This window comes from Bos indicus, chromosome 9 (genome assembly GCF_029378745.1).
Source record: "Bos indicus isolate NIAB-ARS_2022 breed Sahiwal x Tharparkar chromosome 9, NIAB-ARS_B.indTharparkar_mat_pri_1.0, whole genome shotgun sequence".
In the NCBI taxonomy this organism is placed as follows: domain Eukaryota; kingdom Metazoa; phylum Chordata; class Mammalia; order Artiodactyla; family Bovidae; genus Bos; species Bos indicus.
In genome coordinates this window covers 98,666,528-98,682,988 of record NC_091768.1, presented here as the reverse complement: position 1 = coordinate 98,682,988, position 16,461 = coordinate 98,666,528, and the positions used below count along the sequence as shown (strand labels likewise).

At 39.9% G+C, this 16,461-nt stretch overlaps 2 protein-coding genes across 3 annotated transcripts in view; one reads left to right on the top strand and one right to left on the bottom strand.

Moving 5' to 3' along the window:
* Nucleotides 1–10,673, bottom strand: part of PACRG (parkin coregulated) — a 529,211-nt gene extending 518,538 nt beyond the window's left edge. The window contains exon 1 of one of the 2 annotated variants that reach the window (XM_019967667.2): nt 10,269–10,673. In XM_019967667.2, the coding sequence (XP_019823226.2) occupies nt 10,269–10,424 (156 nt within the window). In that variant the 5' untranslated portion in view covers nt 10,425–10,673. The remainder of the gene's footprint in view (nt 1–10,268) is intronic. The other variant, XM_019967668.2, reaches the window with a different exon arrangement.
* A 202-nt stretch (nt 10,674–10,875) lies between these two features.
* The window catches only part of AGPAT4 (1-acylglycerol-3-phosphate O-acyltransferase 4), a 1,411,158-nt gene continuing 1,405,572 nt past the window's right edge, over nt 10,876–16,461 (top strand). The window contains exon 1 of the mRNA XM_070795610.1: nt 10,876–11,004. The gene's annotated coding sequence lies outside the window, so the exon portion shown is untranslated. The remainder of the gene's footprint in view (nt 11,005–16,461) is intronic.

Below are 16,461 nucleotides of genomic sequence, written 5' to 3'. Positions count from 1 at the left end.
TCCCAACCCAGGGATCGAACTTAGGTCTGCCACACTGCAGGCGGATTCTTTACCAGCTGAGCCACAAGGGAATCCCAAGAATACTAGAGTGGGTAGCCTATCCCTTCTCCAGGGGATCTTTCTGACCCAGGAGTCAAACTGGGTTCTCCTGCATTGCAGGCAGATTCTTTATCAGCTGAGATACGAGGAAAGCCATCTGAACCACTGCTGCTGCTGCTGCTGCTGCTGCTGCTAAGTCGCTTCAGTTGTGTCCGATTCTGTGCGACCCCATAGACGGCAGCCCACCAGGCTCCCCTGTCCCTGGGATTCTCCAGGCAAGAACACTGGAGTGGGGTGCCATTGCCTTCTCCACTCTGAACCTTTACTAAACAATAAAATAATGCCTGACACAATTAGAACAGTTAAATTGAAAATGTGGAGTGTGGACCCAGAAATCAGGTGACTACAGGCGCGCAGTGCCTCAGTGATAGAGAATCCGCCTAATACAGAAGACAAGGGTTTGATCCCAGGGTAGGGAAGATCTCCTGGAGAAGGAAATGGTAATCCACTCCAGTATTCTTGCCTGGAGAATCCTATGGACAGAGGAGCCTGGGGGGTACAGGCCATGGGGTTACTAAGCATTGGACACGATTCAGCACACACACACACACACGTAATTACAATTTGCAATCTGTGAACCACAGCCTTAGATGTTTCCAATCCATTAATAATATATATTATGAATGGGTATCAGAGGTACTGAGAGATTGCTTCCCCTCAACACACTGCAGGTGGGTAAGGTGGAAGGCAGGCGGGGCTGGTGTACTTAAAAGCCCCAGGCTATAAAGAGCAGCACAGATGCAGTCAAGCCTTGTTCGAGGGGTTTACATCAACCCTTCATCAGAGTCTTCAGATTCCAGAGAACTCCGATTCAGTGATTCTACTTCAGAACTTATATTTCAAAGAGATATTTAAAAGTATGGAAAAAAATATTTAGAAATATTAATTTTGTCATCATGTATAGCAGCAAAAACCGGAAAGCAACCTGAGTGAATGACTAAAGAAATGATGGCACATTCAGAGAACAGAATTTTATGAAGTCTTTTAAATGCTCAAGAGAAGTTTGTGATGACATGTAAAATATTAGCAAGTTAAAAATAATCTTCAATTACACAACTTCATGTAAAGTATTATATATGATACAAAGTAAATACGTAAGCTATATAGACACACGTGTATTATGTATTTATACTTTCATAAAGTCATATATACTTTGCTTATATAGTCTATAAAACATAAACAACTTAAAGAATTTTAGATATACACATAATGAATAGAATTTACGACATAATTCTTTGGGGAAAAGAAAGCATAAAATGAAGACTGAACACTGAGCGAGCAGGAAGCTGGGTCTGATTGGTCTCAGCCTTTTCCGACTGCCCCTAACTCTTCCCCTGGGTCCCCCTCACCTTTTATAGCTCACCAAACAAGATCCTCTTTGAGAAGCCTTTTCAGACCTAGCCTCTTTCAGGCCATTTGGCTCTTGAGGTCTCACAGCATCACACGCTTCCTCTCTGACACTTTAGAAAATCAGCAGCTGTCTTGCTCCTGTCATAAAATGAACTGAGAACAACCAGAACTAAAATAAAGTCTACACTCTCCAGAAGGCACTGTGAATTCTGTTCTCAGGTCAGATCAGATCACCAAAAGTCTACACACATGTACCATGTGAGTTTGGTCTCATGCAAAACCCAGTTCCTCAAGAAAGATTTTAATGTCACCTACCCCGCTCTTACACTGAACTCATCTGTGGGTGAAACTGACCAGTGTATTTCATGTAAGAAATAAAAATGTAGGTATGGTGTGTTGCATATATTTAAAATGCTACCAGGTGAATTTCCCTGAAAACTCGGTGTAGAGAAAGGCAGAATGCCCTACAGGGATTGACCAGCTACTTCTTTTGTGATAACGAAAAGTGTATAAGGTTCCCCTCTCAGCAGCAGATGCCAAGAAGCTCAGAAGGAAATCTGACCATCAATCAATAAATATACTGACCCTTATGAATGAAAAAATTGATCCCCCTTTTCTTAAGTTCAAGCTTTCTACTTTAATTACATTTTACTTCATTGTTTCACTATTGTTTTGTCTATTTTGTTTCTAATCACTCCAATTTACTTTCAAAGGCTTTTGTCTCAATGTATATGTATCTCATTATAAAGCTATTGAAACTGATTAGGAAAATATTATAAATAAATACATAAAGCTGTTAATGATCATTTTTTTCTCAAAAACATATATTTTAAAAATAGAAGGGTGAAAGTCACCAATAAGAGAATGAAAAGGAAACTCACCAGTGGGGAAACTATACTTAAAATATATGTATTTGACAACTGCTTTATATCATTTGGATTACCATGTCCTCCTCCAGGCATTATTATATCATTTAGAATAAAACATGAAGAATAAGGATCATTACAGATAAATACACCGAATAAAGCCAAAAGAAAAACAGGCAAAAGTATAGAAAGGCACTTCACAAAAGAGAATCAAATAGCCAATAAATAATTAAAAAGTTTTAAACTCCATTAGAGTAAAAATGAATATTAAATCACGGTAACATTACATACCCACTAGAATACCTAAAATACAAAATAAAATAGTAATTATTGATGATATTATAGAGCAAATGGTACTCTTATACAGAGCTGGCCAGGAGTTTAAATTTGAAAAATCAATTTAGAAAATAGTTTTAATATAGTTACTAAAGGAAATATATTCATACCCTAGGATGCAGTAACCTGGACATTCATAAATATACTCTCCAAAAATCTGTACTAGAAAGAAGAACAGAGCTGGAGGTATTATGCTCTCTGATTTCATACTAACTACAAAGCTACAATAATTAAAACAGTACAACACTGGTAAAAACAAAAACACATAGATACATAGAAAAAAATAGACTACCCAGAAAAAAACCTATACACTTATGGTCAATTGATCTACCACAAAGAAGGCAAGATGTACAATGGGGAAAAGACAGTCTCTTCAATAAGTGGTGCTTGGAAAACTGGACAGTTATATGCAGAAAAAAATGAAATTAGCATATTTTCTTCCACATGTACAAAAATCAATTTAAAATGGCTTAAAGACCTAAATATAAGACTAGAAACCATACAATTCTACAAGAAAATATAGAAAATGTAACATTTGACATACATTACATAGAAAATGTAACATTTGACTTAGCATTATATTTTAGCAAACTTACCCAATTTAAAAATGGGCAAAACTGAATAGAGATTTTTCTGAAGAAGACATGCATACGGATGTTGAAAAGGGACATGAAAAGATGCTCAACATTGTTAATCATCATAAAAATGCAAATCAAAACCACAATTAGATATCATCTTATGCCTGTCAGACTGGTTATCATCTGAAAGACCATAAATAATTAGTGCTGATGAGGAGGTGGAGAAAGGAAAACTTGTATGCTGTTGGTGAAAATGTAAATTGGTGTAGCCCCTGTGGAAAACTGTGCAGAGATTCATCAAAGAACTAAATCTAGAAATACCATATGACCCCACAAGCCCATCCCTGAGGGTATATCTGAAGGAAATAAACATACTAACTCATGGTGTATAGTGACAGCAGCCATGAAATTAAAAGATGCTTGCTCCTTGGAAGAAAAACTATGACAAACCTAGGCAGCGTATTAAGAAGCAGAGACATCATTTTGCTGACAAATATCCATCTAGTCAAAGCTATAGTTTTTCCAGTAGTCATATACGGATGTGAGAGTTAGACCATAAAGAAGGCTGAGTGCTGAAGAATTTATGCTTTCAAATTGTGGTGTTGGAGAAGACTCTTAAGATTCCAATCCCAAAGAAAGGCAATGCCAAAGAATGCTCAGACTACCGCACAATTGCACTCGTCTCACATGCTAGTAAAGTAATGCTCAAAATTCTCCAAGCCAGGCTTCAGCAGTATGTGAACTGTGAACTTTCAGATGTTCAAGCTGGTTTTAGAAAAGGCAGAGGAACCAGAGATCAAACTGCCAACATCCGTTGGATCATGGAAAAATCAAGAGAGTTCGAGAAAAACATCTATTTCTGCTTTATTGACTATGCCAAAGTCTTTGACTGTGTGGATCACCACAAACTGTGGCAAATTCTGAGATGGGAATAGCAGACCACCTGACTTGCCTCTTGAGAAACCTATATGCAGGTCAGGAAGCAACAGTTAGAGCTGGACATGGAACAACAGACTGGTTCCAACTAGGAAAAAGAGTACGTCAAGGCTGTATATTGTCACTGTGCTTATTTAACTTATATGCAGAGTACATCATGAGAAACACTGGGCTGGAGGAAACACAAGCTGGGATCAAGATTGCCAGGAGAAATATCAATAACCTCAAATATGTGGATGACACCACCCTTATGGCAGAAAGTGAAGAAGAACTAAAGAGCCTCTTGAAAGTGAAAGAGGAGTGTGAAAAAGTTGGCTTAAAGCTCAACATTCAGAAAACTAAGATCATGGCATCCAGTCCCATCACTTCATGGCAAATAGATGGGGAAACAGTGGCTGACTTTATTTTTCTGAGCTCCAAAATCACTGCAGATGGTGATTGCAGCCATGAAATTAAAAGACTCTTACACCTTGGAAGGAAAGATATGAGCAACCTAGACAGCATATTATAAAAGCAGAGACATAACTTTGCCAACAAAGGTCCGTCGAGTCAAGGCTATAGTTTTTCCAGTGGTCATGTATGGATGTGAGAGTTGGACTATAAAGAAAGCTGAGCACTGAAGAATTGATGCTTTTGAACTGTGGTGTTGGAGAAGACTCTTGTGAGTCCCTTGGACTGAAAGGAGATCCAACCAGTCCATCCTAAAGGAGATCAGCCCTGGGTGTTCATCGGAAGGACTGATGTTGAAGCTGAAACTCCAATACTTTGGCCACCTGATGCAAAGAGCTGACTCATTTGAAAAGACCGTGATGCTGGGAAAGATTGAGGGCAGGAGGAGAAGGGGACAACAGAGGATGAGATGGTTGGATGGCATCACCAACTCGATGGACATGGGTTTGGGTAGACTCTGGGAGTTGGTGATGGACAGGGAGGCCTGGCATGCTGCAGTTCATGGGGTTGCAAAGAGTTGGACACGACTGAGCGATTAAACTGAATTGAACTTGAGATTCCCTTGGACAGCAAGGAGATCAAACCAGTCTAATGCTAAAGGAAATCAATTCTGAATATTCATCGGAAGGACTGATGCTGAAGCTGAAGCTCCAATAGTTTGGCCACCTGATGCAAAGAGCTGACTCATTAGAAAAGACCCTGATGCTGAGAAAGATTGAAGGCAAGAGGAGAAGGGGGAGACAGAGCAGAGATGGTTGGGTGGTATACTGACTCAGTGGACAAATGTTTGCACAGACCCAGGGAGACAGTGAAGGACAGGGAAGCCCGGTGTATTGCAGTCCATGGGGTCTCAAAGAGTTGGACATGACTTAGTGAGTGAATGACCCCAATGTTCATAGCTGAATTATTTACAGTTACCAAGATATGGAAGCAACCTAATTGTCCATCAATAGATGAATGGATTTTAAAAATGTGGTAGTATATACAAGAGATTACTATTTTGTTTAGTCATGTCTGACTCTTGCAACTTTATGAACTATACAGCCCACCAGGCTCCTCTGTGCATGGAATTCTCCAGGCAAGAACACCGGAGTAGGTTGCCATTTCTTTCCCCAGGGGATTGTTCCAACCCAGGGACTGAACCCGCCTCTCCTGCTCTGGCAGGCAGACTCTTTACCACTGAGCCATCAGAAAAGCCCACAATAGACTATTACTCAGCCATAAAAAAAGGATGAAATTTTGCCACTTGAAACAGCATGGATGGATCAGGAACATACTATGCTTAGCAAAATCAGCCAGACAGACAAAGACAAATACTGTCTGTTATCACATGGAATATTGTCTGTTACACATGGACTATAAGATATAAAACAAGCTAGCGAATAAAAAAAAGAAACTGACTCTCAGATATTGAGAACAAACCAGTCATTACCAGTGGGGAGAAGGAAGGGGAGAATGAGCAAGATAGAGGTAGGTGACTGAGAGTCACAGCTACTATGGATAAAGTAAGTGAACTACACGGGCTTACTGTACAGCACAGGGAATACAGCCAATATTTTACAATAGTTATAAATGAAGTATGCTGCTGTTCAATTGTTATGTTCGACTCTTTGAGACCCCATGGACTGTAGCATGCCAGTATAATCTTTAAAAATTGTGAACCACTGTGTTGTACATCTGGAACTTACATAAAACGGTACATCAACTATACCTCAATTAAAAAATACTAGAATTTTCCTAGTAGCAGTATTTGTAAAAGTCTTGACCTAGAAGTCACAGAAATATTCATCAACAAACAAATGGATCCATAAATTATGTTATACTCCCCCATGAAAATAATATAAAGAAATGCATAGGAAGGATCTATGATCATACGCAGTAACGTGGGTGGATTTCACAACAGTGACCCCACACCCCAGACAGAAGACAACCACACACTGCAGGATCCTTGAATACATGCACAGATCTGTGGACAGCAGTTGGGATAAGATTAACTTGGGATGCATTTGGGCCGCTAAGCCACTAGAAAGTCCTGAAGGGGTTCTGTGGTGTTGGTAAGGCTTCTTGATCTGGGTTCTGGCTACACCAGTACGTTTGGTTTAATATTTATCACGTGATGTGTGTGCATTTTCCACTTGCATGTTATGCATCCACCAAAGTCAATAAAAAAGTGATCAAGAGAGGACTGGCCTGAGTTAGAAAAATCTAGTATTACAGCATTCATTCTTTGAATTCATTCATTCTGCCATTTAAGAGATGACTCACAACAACAAAAAATTAAATTGTCAGATTTATATGCTAAATGGAAAGAAAAAAGGTCTTCTCTGCCTCCTCATAGGATTGCTAGGAAAGCAAAATATAATAGAGATGTCTAGCCCTATTACATATTATAACATGCACAAAGCCACTATGATTAATATACATATAGCAGTGACAGATCATTCAAATTAAACAGGAAGATTTTTATATATAATTTTATATATAATTTTTATATATAATTCAGTTTAACTACAAGTGAAAGTTAATGTAAACAACTGCTGACCAATTTGGAAAAATAAAATAAATTTATACCTTGCTTCTTAAACCAAAATGAATTAAGATGAAGCAAAGCTTTAAAATAAAACATTGAAATTTTAAGAGGACTAGTGATAAAAAAAGTTAAAAATGTCCCCATTATCTTAACTAGGAGAAACTTTTACTCTTGAGACCCCATGTATTGTAGCCTGCCAGGCTCCTCTATCCGTGGGATTTCCCGGGCAAAAATACTGGAGTGGGTTGCTGTTTCCTTCTCCAGGGGATCTTCCCAACCCAGGACTCCTGCATTGCAGGCAGACTCTTTCCCCACTGAACCACCAGGGAAGCCTCCTTTACTAAGCCAAGACACTTAAAACGTTTCACAATGGACATGTATAATGTTAATAAGAAGCTAATTAAAAACGGCATTCTGTGATCTAACCCTATTCTACAGGTTTAATTTCATCTCCCACTATTCTTATTTGCTTCCACCAAATTAAATCGCAACTCTTCCCTGGCTTGATTTTGCTTATGTTGCTCCCTTTGTTCTAACGCCCTTCTCCCTACACATCCACACACCCACAGCCCTTCAGTCCTTAGGTAACAAATGATCACTGACTGTGCCACACACTGTTTTACGTGCTTTACATGTTTTATGCCATTTTAATTATCCATTCACATTCATTATTGTTTTGTAAATAATTCTGCATTCACATATATAGATTATAACTGTTTAAGCATTTGGGCTTGCACAGCCCATAGGATCATATCTGTCTATGATCAAGCTTGTATTGCTGAAGCACCCTCAAAATACACTGGAAGTCTCCATACACCTCCTTAGGATACAGTTCTGTAAATCTTTTGTGGAAGTGCTCTGGAGTGAAGGCCTATTTAATTAGTGAGTACTGGAAAGAGGGAACTGATGGCAAGTCCTAACACTAGAAAAGTGATTTCTGGGTTCACTTGTGGAACAAGGAGTTGGATTCACGAAAAGCTATGGATCAGCGTGTTATTTTCTGAACAGAAATAAACCTTAAGAAAGAAGGGTGTTTTGACCATATGCTTCCCAGGTGACTCAGTGGTAAAGAATCCACCTGCCAATGCAGGAGATGCAGGTTCAATCCCTGGGTTGGGAAGATTCCCTGGCCTAGGAAATGGCAGTCCACTCTAGTATCCTTGCCTGGGAAATCCCAATAGACTATATAATGCAAAAGGGCCTATACTGCTGACATTTCAAGAGAAATGTTGAAATGTAAATATTGGCTATGAAGAGGAAAGGTTGTATTTCTTGAACCACTGAAGTTAGGATACATAAAGTGTCCTTCTTTTGTCAAGACCTGTCCATTGTTGTTAGTGGCCGCTTTCCTTGGAGTTTTAAGGACTGGGGCTTTGTTTTGCTGATCACAAATCCCCAGAACTGTGCTTTGCAAGATCTTAGGTTTAGAAACAAACAAAATTATCATTGATTGAATGAATGGATGGATGGATGGACAATATTTTCATCTAACAATTATGATTCCCACTAAATGAAGTGAAAGAATGACGCATCCTCTTTAGAAGATCCCCGAGGAGACATTATTATTACACTAAGGGATTTTCCTTAAGTATATGGAGACAAGAAGATAATGTACCTCAGATAAGTTGTTTATAATTAAGGCTGCTTCATAATCAGTTTTTTGTGTTGTTGTTTGAGTCTTGTTACATTTGACAATACTGAAATATTTGATTTTCCAGAATTATGACTTTATGTGAAAGGCTATGTTTCTAAAAAATAAACACGATTATACATATACTTTTTCTAAAAAAAAGAATCTGACCAATTTTGTGCATGTCTTTGAAGAAACATAACATTGGGAAAATCATTAAAATTATATATACTGAGTAGAAGGAAAAAAAAGAAATAATTAGCTTGAATGTTATGGTATTCTTTGTTGCTGATAAACTAATCATCTTGGCTCCCATGATCACCTATTTAGAAAGTTTTAGTCTATTTCTGGGAATAATTATTGCAATGCAACTGATACACATTCCAATAATCAGAATTTCATTTTGTGTAGCCACGTGGGAATCTGGCCTCTGGGTCTAAAGGTGATCTATTTCATTTGCATATTTTAAGGATGTAGTTTAGGAATAATGTATTAAGTTTGCAACATTTATGTGAAACAAATAATGTGACACTGGAAAGCAATGCTCTTCATTCAACATATGAGTTGCTACACAATAAGTCAGATCCTCCCAGAGTGTAAATTACACAAATTTGAAAGCTGCATTTATTATTGAATATATCACTCTCAGCCAGGTGCTTAGTCAGTAGTGAAACCTGGTGTAGCACACATTTAAAGCTTTTTTTTTTTTTTTTTTAACTGTCATGTATATACTGAAACCTTCCATGTGCAGTTTAAACTTTCCCCCCTAATAGTATTGAGAATAATGGATTTTTACTACCACAAAACAATAGAAATGAAATATGAATTGTATTAATAGTCAGAAGTACTAGCATCAAATCTTGGAAATTTTAAAATTAAAAGTTTAAAAGATCTACTTGGAAACAGACTTCTTATTAAGTTGCTTCTCAGTACTTTAACATGCATTTTTGTGAGAATCTTCTTAGAAAAAATGCTAGGATATTCCTATAATGTCTAGGTTGAATTGATAAAATTTCTTACTGTTAATGAGTTTAGGTTCCCAGTTGTACATCAGAAATGTTAAATTTTGCAAGGGAGTTCATGATTTCTAAGCCCTCTTCTTCCATTAAGGCGCTTTTCTCAGTGAGGCTAGTTTAGGAATCAATAAGTAAAGGGGATCTTTCTTTGTGTATATAGCTGAAGGATAAATTCAGGTGGTCTAGAGTTATTCTAAGGTGCTAGTTATTCTTAGCACCTTCCTAATAACCCGGAGTTATTAGGAAGGTGCTTAGAAACGGGCACAGTACATCAGTTGCCCGAGACCCCTTCTTAACATCCTAGCCTGGACCTCCACACTCTGTTGGGTACCGTCTGCTACTGGCCGAATAAATTGCCATTTTGGGCGAAGACCACCCAGGACATGGGCTCAGAATCCATCCTAGGGCCAGCCAGTCTCTGCAACCTGGGGTCCCCTGACTGGGAGCGAGTGCATTCGATTCGGGAAGATCACTTACGACTGAGTTTTTCATCATGGCTTTGACTGTGAAGCCCTCAGAAACCATGGAGTGAGGCTGGTGCACCGGGAGCGGCTGCTGTGCCAGGAGCTTGGTCCTCGTCGGCAGCTTGGCTGGGCATTTGTTTAAGCTCAGGGTCTCTTTTTCTGCCACCATCTTCCTAGAAAATGTCTTGTTCTCATACAACGTGTAGTAAAAGAGTCAGTGAGATTTATGGATGTGAGGAGGTCGGGGGAAAAAAATGGAAAAAGGCGCGTTAATGATAGAAATTCAACCCCTTCGTAGCAGTGGTCGATCCAGGTGTTTGGCAGCTCCTAGGTGCCGGGAGTTGAGGGGAGGGGAGGGGCGGGAAGAGGGCAGGGCCGAGGCCAGAGCTGCCACGAGCTTCCAAAGGTAACCCTCCCGGTTGCTAAGCGACGCGTCAACACTGAGGCCGGATGGCCCCGCCTCCCGGTGACGTAATATTTCCTGGGCCTCAGGCCGGAAGGGCGGGCGGCGGGTGGCGACAGACCCGAGGCAGTACTTAACGAGTGAAAACTACGACTCCCAGAAGGCTGCGGGCGGCACGCCGTTTGCGCGTGCGCGTTCCGAGGGCCGGGGCGCCGGGGGGAAGAGGGGGAGGGGCGTCCCGAAAGATTTAACCCCGGAGCGCAGCTCGTGTGAGGCGCAGGTGGGCGCCCGGGTGCGAGTGGGACCCTGCTCGCCTGGCGGGCCGCCTGCCCAGTGGCCATGATAGGTACGTGGGTACCTGCCAGGTACAGCGTCTCTGCGCCGCGCCGCCCCGCCCGGCGGGGACCCCCCCCCCCCCCCGCGGGTGCCCGCTGTCAGTGGCGGGTGGCGGTGTCCGCGCTCCCCTCAGCCCGCGCCGCCGGCTCCCCGAGAAGACGTGTGTGTCTCTGTCCCAAGCCCCGCCCGCGCCCGCCCTGCCAGGCTTCCCCCGGAGACGCCTTCGCCCGGGGGTGCCCCTGAGGAGAAGGCTGAGTCCTGCGGGCCCTGGGCGAGCGCACCGCCCGCTCCAGCGCGGGCGTCCGTGGGGAAGCCCTTCTTCCCGCGCCAACTCGGGGCGCCTTGGGGGGCTGTCTTCCCGCTGAGGACGGAGGGGACCCACGCTGTCCGGGGAACTCTTGAAGGGAAACCCTAGCGAAGCGCTAAATTGGTAGACCGGTGCCTGGTGATGGTGCTTGAGGTCAAAACAAATTCCCGCAGGTGGATTTGAACTTCTTTCGCTCTTGAATTTTTGTCTTCTAGATAATCTCTTTGGAGGTCTGAGATGAAAGAATAATTAATAGTGAATGATAGCAAGGAGTAAAACTTCCAGCATAATGAATTTACTATTCATTATGCAAAAACCTTCTCTCTCTCTCTCTCTCTATGTGTATATATATATACAGAATGACCTAGCTGCATTTTTGTGAATAAAGCTTTGGAGGTGGCTGTTAGAATTGCTTGTAAACACTGTAGTGAAGAAGACTGGAAAAGTCCCCCTTTTCCAGGATTGTTAAGCCAAAAATTAAAGGTTTATCTCTGAAAATTAGTGGAATGTACTGTGTGATTACAAAACATTACTCCTTGGGGAGTTTATTATGACAGATTTCCTCTAGACTGTGTGTTAATTGGTTTGGTGAGTTTTTTGGGGGGTAGAGGGAATTACTCTTGACTGGGTGTGCTTAAAGCACTTTTGATTGCCTCAATGATGGAAGGTGATTTTTAAAAAGTATGTAAGTTTTTACATACTGATAAACTCTTCTTACATCAGTTAGTTATTAGACTAATGTTAAAATCGGAAACGTTCTATCCAACACTAGGAGGAATATGCCAGCTAACTGACACCGTTTGCAACAATGTAAAACCTAAGGATGTTGTCCAGTTTTTCCTACTTTTCTAACATGATGTGGTTTCTGATGAATGGGTTATCTAATTAAGAAAAATATATAACTTTTTGTGAATATTTTGAGCCTTTTTAGGTGACAATTACACAAGATTCATTTTCTAACACAAATCTAAACTAAATCAGAAAAATATGAAAATTTCCAAAATTCATGCTGTCCATATTTTACAGGGAAAAAATAGTCTACACCTTGTCTTGAAGACAGTTGTACGGATTTTAATTCAACATAATCTGATACGTGGATAATTCTAAAAGAAATAAATTTACAGTAAACCTATATAGGGGCTTCCCCAGTGGTACTAAGTGGTAAAGAACCCGACTCTCTGTGCAGGAGGAGATATAAGAGACACAGGTTCTATCCGTGGCTTGGGAAGGTCTCCTGGAGGAGGGCATGGAAACTCACTCCAGTATTCATGCCTGGAGAATCCCATGGACAAAGGAGCCTGGTGGGCTACAGTCCATATGGTCGCAAAGAGTTGGATACGACTGCAGCAACCTAGCACCCACACATGCAAAGCTATGTAAAGGCAAGAATTTAAGATCTAAAAGCCATCAGTTAATTCTGACTTGTTCTCTAACAGATGATTATATAAATAATTTTGTTTGCGTGAACTAATTTAGGCAGTTTAGTTTGGGGTTTAGGGACACAGGAAGGAAGATTCGACATTTATTCGTAACTGGTAGTGCCATGGAGAATATAAGGTGGTGTCTAAAGTGCTGTTTCTCATACTCCAGCTATTGCTTTACCCAGTGCAAATAAGTATAACATAAATAATTAAATCCATGTACTCTCCTGAGAAAAATACTTCATGTGTTAAAACCATGTGGATAATGTACAATATATTATTCTGTACTCAACTAGTTGCATTGCCTAATTCTGTCAGTGGGTATATTGTAATAAAAATCTTAATTTTGGACTTGGTTATGTTGAATAATGCCAAAGGTAAGTGAAAGTGGGAGCAATTGAAGGAAGGTCTTGGAGTGTTGTGTTTCCATTTCTGATTAAACTTTGGAGCCAGGAAAGGCATTATAGTCTATATCCAGTGATGTACAGAAGATTAAAAATATACACTAATATATATCTATGGGGATGATTTTATTTTTTGTTTAAAGACATGTGTGCTACTCAGGTGGTGCTAGTGGTAAACAATCTGCCTGCCAATGCAGAGGACACGAGATGTGGGCTCGATCCCTGGGTCAGGAAGAATCCCCGCAGGAGGAAATGGGGGTGCGTGGGGGACTCCCACGGCAATTGATTTTCTCACTACCAATAAAATTATCTTCCCTTACCTTCTCAAAACTCAAGATTCTTTCTTGTCACAGAGACTGTTTCAAAAGTACTACATGTCCCAGTTAGATTATTACTAATATGTTTAATGCCCTGACTCAGATAGCTACAGAAACAACTTAAGTAGGTGAAAAATTATTTTTTTTTGAGGAATATGGAGAGGACTTTAAGATAATATAAACCAGAATAAAAAGCTTAAGAAAATTCAACTAAGAATAAAATATAAATTTTGGCATTTCTCTTAAAATTATATTTCACCCTTTTAAAATTAACAATGTTTTGTGTTTAAAACTGAGTTTTAATAGTGACATTTGTGGTATCCTATATGTCTGTTGTATTGAACTAAATTTAGGTATTTCAGTAGTATCAGATGTATTCATGTACACCTAGTACAGGAGTGTGTGCGTGCTAAGTCACTTCAGTCCTATCGGACTCTTTGTGGCCCCATGGACTGTAGCCCTCCAGGCTCCTCTGTCCATGGGATTCTCCAGGCAGGAATACTGGAGTCAATTGCCCTGCTGTCCTCCAGGGGATCTTCCTGACCCAGGATTTGAATCCAGGTCTCCTCGGATCCTGCAGTGCAGGTGGGTTCTTTACCACTGAGCCACCAGGGAAGCCCTAAAGTACATGGAAATACATATATATAATTATGTTGCCAATATTGAAATTCAGACTCAATGTCTTAAAAATGATTTTTAGTGATCAAAAAAAAAAATAATTCGAACAACCTTTTTTGTACTTTGTTTAACTTAACATCTCTTAGAAAACTTATGAATCTGCGTGTGCAGATCGACCCTACAGTTATTCCTGTCTAGTATTTAATGGATGTACATAAATTCTGTAGATAGTCTCCAATAAATGAGCATACAGTAGGTTTACAGATAGTTGCTATCATTAGGAGTGTTTGTGTCCATATGACTTTATTTGCATATGTAAGCTTATATGTAAAGTAAAACTATTACAATCTCTGAGTGGATTTTCTAGTTAAAAGGTTTGTAGAGGGACTTCCCTGGTGGTCCAGTGGCTAAGACTCCGCATTCCCAGTGCAGGGTGCCTGGGTTCCATCCCTGGTCAAGGAACTAAATCTCACACGCGGTATGCCTCAGTGAAGACCAAGGATCCCACGTGCCGCACTGAAACCCAGCACAGCCAAATAAATAAGTACATATAAAAAAGAAAGATTCGTAGATTGTGAATTTTGCTAGGTATTTCCAAATTGTTTAAAAGAAATCACCGTTTTACACTTCTGTCCACCATAGCAAGGCAGCAAAGAGCTATCCTACTCCTGTGAGCTGGAGAAATGACAAAAAGACATCCTCCCCAGAACTGACCCAACTTTCCACAGCAAAGCACCTACGGGGTTTGCCCTCTCTCACTGCCTCGTCCCCACCCTAAACTTACTGCTTTTAAACAGTGCACGAAGTGCCCAACTGTCTGTGTGTCCCTGCCTGCACCAACAGCATTTGTGCGTGTCCACATTCCCCCCGTGTAGCGTAAAATATTATTGCCTTTCTGATAGATGAGAAACAATATATTTTAATTTTTCAAATGAATTTAAGAAGAAAACCCCTTCACTTCTCACTTTATCGTGCTTTATTTCCATGAAAGCAGATTCAGTAATTGAGTATCTACTGTGTGCCCAGTACTGTTCTGGGTGCCAGGGATACATGAGTAAACAAAAAAATAGAGGAAAAAAAGCCATCATGAATGTACGGTCTAACTGTACTGTTTGACCACAAGTCTGCATATGAGTTTCAAAGCTTGTATATAGTGAATTTTAAAGCCTCAGAATTTATATTTCAGTTAAATATACTGTGTATTGTCTCTTGCTTTGCCATTTCAATAATTTTAGATGAGAAGCAACCCTATATCTCAGTCCCCAAAGTAGGCTGAAAGCTGTTGATGATGATGTACAATTGTGTCACAAAAAAAGTTCTCCATTTTTGCATAGATTTCTTGTAATTATGTACAGTTCTTCTTTGGTTCCAAAGACTCCAAAATGATGACTCTGTGCCCTTTTCAACTTTGGAACTATTTCTAAGGGTTTTTTGAAGTCTGCATTTTTTTTTTTTTAAACCTCCTGGCTTCATTGCTTGAAAATGATTCAGTGAAAGCCCTTTGTATTAAGATATGCAAATCCATTTCCACCTCCAAACCTCTTTGAAAATTCAGAAAAAAAGTTCTTACTTGATAGTGTTTCATATTCATGAAAACCATTTCAGTGCAGAATACTTTATTCTGTTAGTTTTTATTTTTTTGATCAATGGAAATTGTTTCTTACCTGCTGTTTCTTCAGCTGTTAATTGTGGTCCATTGCTTATATAGTGTTTCTGTTTTAATTTGAATTTAATGAGCTCATTTTAAATGCTTCTTTGTAGTAATCTGAATGGCTCCTCTCTTAAGTTTTGTGATATTAAAGACATTGATTTATGTTGCAGCTCACCTTCCAGCCTTATTTACTTATATGCTTGGCCCATGTATTGAGACCACCTTCGGACATTTGTATTTTTAAGAGTATTGATGAGTTCTTGATGATTTATCGAGTTGACTCTTACTGTAAGATTTGAATAGGGTTCCCCATAAAGGATAACATTAGAGACTTGAGCATCAGAGAGAGAAAAATCTCTATATACAGTATATACAAACCTTCCCTGTCCCTTAAACCCCCACCTTATCAAATTAGGAGAGGAAAATAGTAGTGATTAGGAAACTAATATTAGTGTTCCAGTTGAAACATGTTCTTTATTTATCCCTGTAATTGATGAATGCGCCAGTTATCCCTATGAAGTTTCAATGTGTAAATACCATCACCTGAGATGAACCCCTCTGCAACTATATAATCATTTTTTAAGCTTATTGTTCAGAGTAGATTCATTTTCCAGAATATGGGAAGAAAGGAAAGAGACACCCGAGATTCACCTTGTTATTAATAACGTGGAGAAAGAGGACGAGGTTTGGGATGTGTGTGTTTCTGAGGAAAACCTTGGCTTTTATCATCCATTTGTACTCCCCTCATT